At 54.4% G+C, this 8372-nt stretch overlaps 1 protein-coding gene across 9 annotated transcripts in view; it reads left to right on the forward strand.

The window, feature by feature from the left end:
* The first annotated feature begins 2655 nt into the window (after positions 1–2655).
* The window catches only part of KCNA6 (potassium voltage-gated channel subfamily A member 6), a 43251-nt gene continuing 37534 nt past the window's right edge, over positions 2656–8372 (forward strand). For 8 of the 9 annotated variants that reach the window (XM_082349994.1, XM_082349998.1, XM_082349991.1 and 5 more), the window contains exon 1: positions 2656–8079. In XM_082349994.1, the coding sequence (XP_082206120.1) occupies positions 3397–4980 (1584 nt within the window). In that variant the 5' untranslated portion in view covers positions 2656–3396 and the 3' untranslated portion in view covers positions 4981–8079. The remainder of the gene's footprint in view (positions 8080–8372) is intronic. The other variant, XM_082349997.1, reaches the window with a different exon arrangement.

The raw sequence follows: 8372 nt of genomic DNA on the forward strand, positions 1-8372 counted from the left end.
ACCCACTAGCTTCTCAATGAAAGCTTGTTAAACAAATGAATGGTTCCTACCATTAGTGAAAATGTCTGGATTTAGATACAATTAGAAAAGCCTATGGTTTCATGAAATTGGGGCTCAGTGAACTCTGGGGAAATGTTCACCGGTCACTGGAGGTGGCGTTGCAGTCTATGGATGGGGTTATTCCTCCTGTCTTCCTTCACATAGGAACTGGCACTTCCGAAGGTGTGATTTTACTCATCCTTAATATTTGCTTGAGAGGAAAGATCTAGAAAAAAGGGCTTTTCTAAGCTAAGAAACGAGTCTCTTTCACAAAAGAACTAAAAACAGAACTCTGATTCATGAACTTGCTAATGGGTTTTCCCTCCAGGGGAAACTCCTCGTGCACAGTGAAACCTCTCTTGGGGCAGAGCCTTGTGGGGTGCAGGTCAAAGTAACCATGCAGCGTCAGCTCTGCCTGTAGCTTGGCAGCCTTAACCCAAGTGGTATTCGAAGGGCTGTTCCCGCCACCACGTTAGACCGTGCCCCCTCCTGGCAGAATGCAGGTTCCTTCCCACATTTCTCCAAGGTTTGTTTGGAAGAGTTAATGACCTAGTTGATAACCTTGTGGATAAAAACGGCAATGATGAAAAGAAACATGCAAATGAACATTTCACTGTAAAAACTGACCACCAAAGACGACAAAAGGGATCATGAGTGAGTCAATTTACCACCCAGAAAAGAATTACAGATAACTGGACATGGGTAAAAAAGAGTATCTTCTATGTTATATAATACTTATGTTATATGATATAAGTATATCATATAATATATGATATACTTATATCATATAACACAGGTTATATGTAGGTTCCCTTTCTTTCCTTAAAATATTTCTTTTTTAAGAAATAGGTTCTTAAAAAACCTATAGGTTTTTTAGGTTCCCTTTCTTTCCTTAAAATATTGCTTTCTTTTTTTTTAATGGAGCAACTTCATAGTGCAAAGTTTAAATTGATTAATTACAGAGCCTGTGAATAGGAAGAATATTGACTGAGTGACTGGGTACACTTGCTCTCTCGCCATTCACTGAAACATGCAAGCTGAGAGGAGGGAGTGGAAATGAACAGGATAAGCAAAGAAAAGAAGCGGAAGAACGATTGCCCTGCAGGCCTGGTGAGGGACCGGACTGGAGAATGAAGCAGTGATGTGGCAGCCTGTCTCCTACCCACTCACCACTTGACCTCTGCCCTAAACATCCAGGACACTTAGTTCCCTACTCCCCATCGCCCCGCCCCCAACACCTCGCTGGGAGTGAATCTCTGTGGTTTTAAAACCCTCCATGCAATACAAAGAACTCTCGCATGAATCTTGTGGTTTGAGAGTACCTTTACGTATCACTTCCATCAGTATCATCCATGAACTCTTACCAATGATCTAAGAACACAAGAAGCCACACACAAACACCTTCTGGTTGTCAACAACCTATTTTGTCCACAGCCACCCAACGGGGGAAAATGAAGCACAGAGAAGCAAACGTCAACCCTACCTGGCAGTGGCAGTGTGAAAAGATCAGACCAAAGCTCCCCCAGCAGACCCCAACCTGTCTGATCCAGTGATGGAAGACGATAGGGTCTCTGGTAGAAATGGATGGAAAACCATTCTTACCTCCTCCCTCCTGGAGAGTTAGGGGAAGAGTCTCTACAGCAAACTTGGGTCCCTACCCAAATACTGCCAGGTGGGTCTTCGCTGTAACATTACTGAGGAGCAGAGGCCGCCCTTCTCATAGGATTGTGAAGAGTGAGTGAAGCGGTGCAGGTGAAGCACCTAGAAGGTGGCCGGTACATATTAAGTGCTCAGGAAGTGCAGCTGTTAGTTTAATCAACATGACCTTTCCACTCCCCCCTTCCCCCTTTTCTCATTCACTCCGGATTCGTTCCCAGGGAGGCTGGGAGCTTATGAATTCCAGGATGTACTTCCCCTGAGCTATGCTACCTCTGAGATACCACCATCTTGTGGTTCTTTCTTCACTGGGGCTGCTGCCCAAACTCCCAGGACTCCCTTGGAAAACTTCTGTTGGAAAAGGCAACCAGCGACTTCCTACCCTTTTCCCTGCAATCACTTTGCAATCCTGGGAGAATGGCAGCCTCGCCCTCCCGGGTTTGCAAAGGGAGGTATGGGATTCTCTGGGGACTGGCATTGGAGTTACAATTTAAATTGGAAGCTCTCAAGACATCAAAACATGCTTCCTCAATTTTTTTTTTTTTTTTTAAGTAGAGATTGGAGAAGCTGGCAAATAGGTCTTCGTAAATGCAGAAGGACAAAATATAATTTGATTTTTTTCATTAAATTTCTGGGTGAGTGGAGGCCCAGAGCTCTGTGCCATGGGGCGGGGAGGGGGGCGGTGAGGGGTGTTTTCTTATTGATGAGATGCACTGCGCAGGTCAGCTCCCTAAACCGAAAAGAGAAGAGCGACTTGCCGGGGCGGGGGGGTGTGGCATTAGGGTACCTGCGCCTGTTTAGAGGGCCCTGGGTGTGGACGTGCGGGAGGGAGAGGCGTGCCAGGAGAGCGCGGGAAAGATTACTGGAGAGGTGAGGGTGCGTCCGCTCGCCGCGCCCTGGCTCGCGCGGCCCCTGGCCGGGCCAGGGGTGTGATGCGCGAGTGGGGTGGGAGGGGGCAGCAGGCGGGGCCTGCCACGTCACTTGGAGAGAGTGTGTTGGGAAGGAAGGGCAGAGCGGAGAGCCGAGCCGCTGCAGCTGCGGCGGCTGCAGCGAAGGCACAAGGGCTGGGGAGGTGGGTCCGCGCGCCCCGGCGCCGGGGCGGCCCCAGGGCCCTCTCGCAGGCCAGCGGCGCGGCTCGGAGGGAGGCGGTGGCGGCCGCGGCGGCGGGAACGGCGACCTTGGCCAGCGGAGCCCGCGGTGGCCGTAGGGCGGAGGCCGAGCCCCGCCAGGCGTCTTGGCCGAGCCGGAGGGAGGCGCATCTGGCGCTCGGGTCCCAGCGGCGGCCGGGGGTCTGGAGCTGCTGGAGGAGCGCCGCGGGAGCTGGGACGTGCTGACCGGTCTGGAGGGCGGACCCCCGCGTCCCGGAGCCCAGTCTGGGGAGGGGCGGGGGCGCGAAGCCGCGCTTCTTTCCTGGCGTCCAGCTGCACACGCGCCAGGCTGCGGTTCCGGGTACCACAAGCTCTATCTAGCATCGGGCGCGGATAACTAGGGGCGCGGAGCCGAACCCTCCGCGCCCAGGTCACCTCCCCAGACCTAGCCCGGCGAAGACCAGGGCTTCGGGGTTTAGGGACCCGACGGCGGTCGTACCGCGAGCCCCACCCCGAAAAGAAGGCGCCGCCGAGAGCTGGGAGGCGGCGCCGCGCCCGGGAGGTCGTGTCGTGGGCGCCGTCCTGGTGGCGGGGAGCGCACCGCGGAGGGGACATGCGATCGGAGAAGTCCCTTACGTTGGCGGCGCCGGGGGAGGTCCGTGGGCCGGAGGGGGAGCAACAGGATGCCGGAGACTTCCCGGAGGCCGGCGGCGGCGGCGGCTGCTGTAGTAGCGAGCGGCTGGTCATCAACATCTCCGGGCTGCGCTTCGAGACGCAGCTGCGCACCCTGTCGCTCTTCCCCGACACGCTCCTGGGGGACCCCGGCCGCCGCGTCCGCTTCTTCGACCCGCTGAGGAACGAGTACTTCTTCGACCGCAATCGGCCCAGCTTCGACGCCATCCTCTACTACTACCAGTCGGGGGGCCGGCTGCGGAGACCGGTCAACGTGCCGCTGGACATCTTCCTGGAGGAGATCCGCTTCTACCAGCTCGGGGACGAGGCCCTGGCTGCCTTCCGCGAGGACGAGGGCTGCCTGCCCGAGGGTGGCGTGGACGAGAAGCCACTGCCCTCCCAGCCCTTCCAGCGCCAGGTGTGGCTGCTCTTCGAGTACCCGGAGAGCTCGGGGCCCGCCCGGGGCATCGCCATCGTCTCGGTCCTGGTCATCCTCATCTCCATCGTCATCTTTTGCCTGGAGACGCTGCCGCAGTTCCGTGCAGATGGTCGAGGCGGAAGCGATGGTGGTGGTGTCTCCCCAGTGTCCCGGGGCAGTCAGGAGGAAGAGGAGGATGAAGACGATTCCTATACATTTCATCCTGGTATCACCCCCGGGGGAATGGCGGCAGGGGGCTCATCCCCACTAAGTACTCTTGGGGGCTCCTTCTTCACCGACCCCTTTTTTCTGGTGGAGACGCTGTGCATCGTCTGGTTCACCTTCGAGCTGCTGGTGCGCTTCTCCGCCTGCCCCAGCAAGCCGGCCTTCTTCCGCAACATCATGAACATCATCGACTTGGTGGCCATCTTCCCCTACTTCATCACCCTGGGCACCGAGCTGGTGCAGCAACAGGAGCAGCCGTCAGCCAGTGGAGGCGGCGGCCAGAACGGGCAGCAGGCCATGTCCCTGGCCATCCTCAGAGTGATCCGCCTGGTCCGGGTGTTCCGCATCTTCAAGCTGTCCCGCCACTCCAAGGGGCTGCAGATCCTGGGCAAGACCCTGCAGGCCTCCATGCGGGAGCTGGGTCTGCTCATCTTCTTCCTCTTCATCGGGGTCATCCTCTTCTCCAGCGCCGTCTACTTCGCAGAGGCTGACGATGATGATTCGCTCTTTCCCAGCATCCCGGATGCCTTCTGGTGGGCGGTGGTTACCATGACCACGGTAGGTTACGGGGACATGTACCCCATGACGGTGGGGGGCAAGATCGTGGGCTCGCTGTGTGCCATCGCCGGGGTCCTCACCATCGCCCTGCCCGTGCCCGTCATCGTCTCCAACTTCAACTACTTCTACCACCGGGAGACGGACCACGAGGAGCACGGCCAGTATACCCACGTCACCTGTGGGCAGCCGGCCCCGGACCTGAAGGCAGCTGACAGTGGACTTGGCAAGCCTGAGTTCTCGGAGGCCACCCGGGAGCGGAGACCCAGCTACCTTCCCACTCCACATCGGGCATATGCCGAGAAAAGGATGCTCACTGAAGTTTGATGGATGCAGGCCGGGCCTGCACGGAAGACACTGAGCAAACCATCCCTTAGGGCTCCTTCTCGTTCTCCACCACGCGCACCCCACAGCTCCAGGTGACTTCCTGACTCCCTCCCCTACACCCAGTGGCTGGTGCCAGGACCACACACCTGGACTCTCAATCTTGTTACTTGACCCCTGCAGCATCCAAGGTGTTTCTCCATCTGAGTGACATTTTCGAAATTCTAACAGTGCCACTCATTCGTGCCCATTTTCTGTCACATGGATGAGATTTCCATCTGACCTTCCCTCAAGACTCTGATTTTTCATGTCTGGGACTTGTAATATCTCTAGGAAGAGCGACGTTGACAAGATGGAAACCAGGCATACTTGGGTCCTTTTTCCCCTTAGCATCTGTGGCTTTGGGGCACGCCCCTGTCTTAGCTTCTGGCCACATGGTAACCGGCAGAAACGGGGGGACAGAAACAGTACTCCTTCTGTTGTTTTCCTCCAGCGCCCTGTAACACTGGCTGGTCATCCTGAAGAGGACCCCTGGGAGAGCCTTCAGCTGCCCAGCCTGAAAATATGCTATTCATCTCTAATCTTGGATGCAATTCGAGAAACTACAATTACACTTGGCCATTTAGAGGATATGAGAGTCAGTTCTGGACCAAAGGGGCCAATGGATTCTTCCAGGTGTGATCCGGCACAGTAGACATCAGTCTTTGGTCTCCATTTAGTTCTCCCCACTCTGATCCCCTGACTCTCTCTAGCTTCCAGGAAGGTGCCTTCTCAGAGCCAAATACTCTTCCTGTGCAGAGGAACTGGCAAAGAGGAACCACAGAGCTGGGAGAAATGGCTGAATATAATCAAGCACCTGGCTTGACCGCTTATCAGAAGAGAGGTGCCACGGAGACAGTGCCATCTCGGGGGGCAGAGGAGTCTTCTGCTGATTGCAAATTTCTCTCCCTCACTTCCCCCGACCCTCTCTAGCCCTCCACCCTTCTTCCTGGGAGTCTGACTTAGGATTGCTGTTGAAGGCTTTCTAAAGCAGACTCCAGCCTAAACCCACAGACGGGTAAAAGCACACATTGGATGCTAGCGTGGGCTTTTTTTTTTCTTTTCCATTTTGTGGGCAATGAGACAGGTGGTTTAGAGTAAGGAAGAAGCATTATTCCTTTGCTGACAGCCTCACTGTTAGAGGTTTTTGCTGAGTCAAACAAACATTCTCCTGCTCTGGCCCTGGAGCTGCAGCCAACAACTCTCACTGGTAAGGTGCCACCTGGACCAAGTCATCTTCTTCCGTTGTGAACCCCTGTTTCTGTCCCCTCATCACATTGTCATTCATTTGTTGCCTTGATCAACTGTGATGCACTGTTCTGAGCTCTCCTGGGTACAGTTCAGAAACCGAAAGGACTGTTAACGAGTTTTTAATTTTATAAACTAGGCTTTAAGGCTCCTTGATAAGAATTTTTTAAAAAATCTTTTCTCAAAGAGCAAACTTATGAGGGACGGCCTCTTGAGGGTTTTCTTGAGAGACACTGTCCGGATGTTGCCACACTTTACAGGGTAACTTGGGTGCCACAGTCCCTCTTTGTGCCTCAGTTTCCCCACCCATTCAATGGGAACATTCATGTCTTCCCCCCACCCCCACCTCATGGGGAATGGCCCGTGAACTCATCTGGGAGGCTGGGGATGACGCTATGCAAATGTGTGAACTTCCGTAACGGTTTCTAGTTCATTACCACGTTCCCCCATCTCCCATAGGCAAGGCCTCCCCTGAGAGTTCCTGCCTTGGATCCAGAGCCCATGCACAGGCCATTCTGGGCCATTAGCTCTTTAAATCCCTCCCTAGCCTCTTGAACCGGGCCTTGGTCTTTCTTCTTACCCTTTGGCAAGGAGGATACTCTTTGGAGCGATCCAGTGGGATCCTTTTAGGGCCAGACACCATCATCTTGATTGGGAGCTTGGCTTCTCCAAACCTGAAATGCAGTAGGAGATGCTCATGATTCAGACACTTGCTCTGAGGCCATAAAGTGCCAGGTTTCCAAATCTCTTCTGGAATATTAACTCCTGGCAGTTCGGGGGAAAGAGAAGGCCCACTCAGAGGCAAAAGGAATGCTCCCGGCGAGGGTAAACTTGGCACACGTAGGCATGTGTCTCTGTACGTACGTATGTGCTCATCTTCATCACCATTTCCTTTTCAAGTCAGAGCATGCCCGAAAGTAAAGGGTTTATGGAGAGCTGGGCTCTCCAGGGACTCTGGTTGCCGTAGCAACCTTCCAGACTGTTCTCTCTATCTTCTGATTTGGGCAGCCAGGGAGAACAGGAGACTACGTATTCCCAGCTTCTGAAAGGGGGACGCCTCTCGCATATGGCTTTAGGGGCTGCTAGGGCTAGGACAGGGGTGCGTGACCTTTGGAAAATGAAGGGGAAGCAGGTCCCCAAAGCTTCCCATCTGGACCTTTCTTCCTGGTTTCCCCACCCAGTCACTGAAGCTGCCTCATCCCACCCCTGAGTCTTCAGAAACTTGAATGCTAAGCAACTGCCGGTTAAACCAATGTCCATATTATTTTGTTTGAAATGGCCTTGGAGGGGACTAGCTTCTCCAGAGGCAGTCAAGCTGGGCCTGGCCAAGGGTCGTACTCGTTTTAATCCGTAAAAGCACGTGTGGAGCACTCACGTCCTCGGAGAGAGGCTCCGCCCAGCCCCAAGAGAGACAGAGAAACGACGCTCCTTCTTCCCAAGGAACAGTCTAGCGCTTGGGAGGAATTTCACAGGTGGTTCATCTTAAGATGTGGAAGAAACACTGAGAGGCTGTGACCTGACCTAGTTCCTGTGAAGGATTCTGCCAAGTGAACCCCTCTGACTCTGAGCCTCTGGATGGGGATTTTGCTCCCTGAGCGCCAAGACAATCTGTGCCCGGTGTTGCTGTGACAGCTGGGGTGGCGATTTCGCAGCTGCCAGCAGAGGGGTTCAGGTCATCGTTACACCTGACTCGGGCCCACAGGAGCTCCCAGAGGTCTTCCTGGATCTGTGAAGCTCGGCTGAGACGTGGGAGATTTTCTCCTGCCAGATCAGCCCCAGGAGAGAAGGGGACAGCTGGCCTTCTTTGCACCCGAGGTAGGTTCTCCTGTTGGGGAATTTCGTTCTGGCTCAGTCCTTCAGGCCAAATGAGAACAGGGGTGGGGAGGGGCAGAGAGAGGGCGGGAGAGAGTGTGTTTGGGGGAGGATGATGGCTTTGGTTTCCTTTCCTCAGTGGCCACCTCGCTCTCTGTGTTTTTGTCTGCATCTACTTTACTCTGCTTCTCTGTTTCTGTTCCCACACTGCTACCTCCCTCCTTCATCCCCTTCATATATATATATATAATTAATGTATTTATTTTGGCTGCACCGGGTCTTTGTTGCGGCATGCG

This window comes from Balaenoptera borealis, assembly GCF_965194805.1.
Source record: "Balaenoptera borealis genome assembly, chromosome: 13".
Lineage (NCBI taxonomy): Eukaryota > Metazoa > Chordata > Mammalia > Artiodactyla > Balaenopteridae > Balaenoptera > Balaenoptera borealis.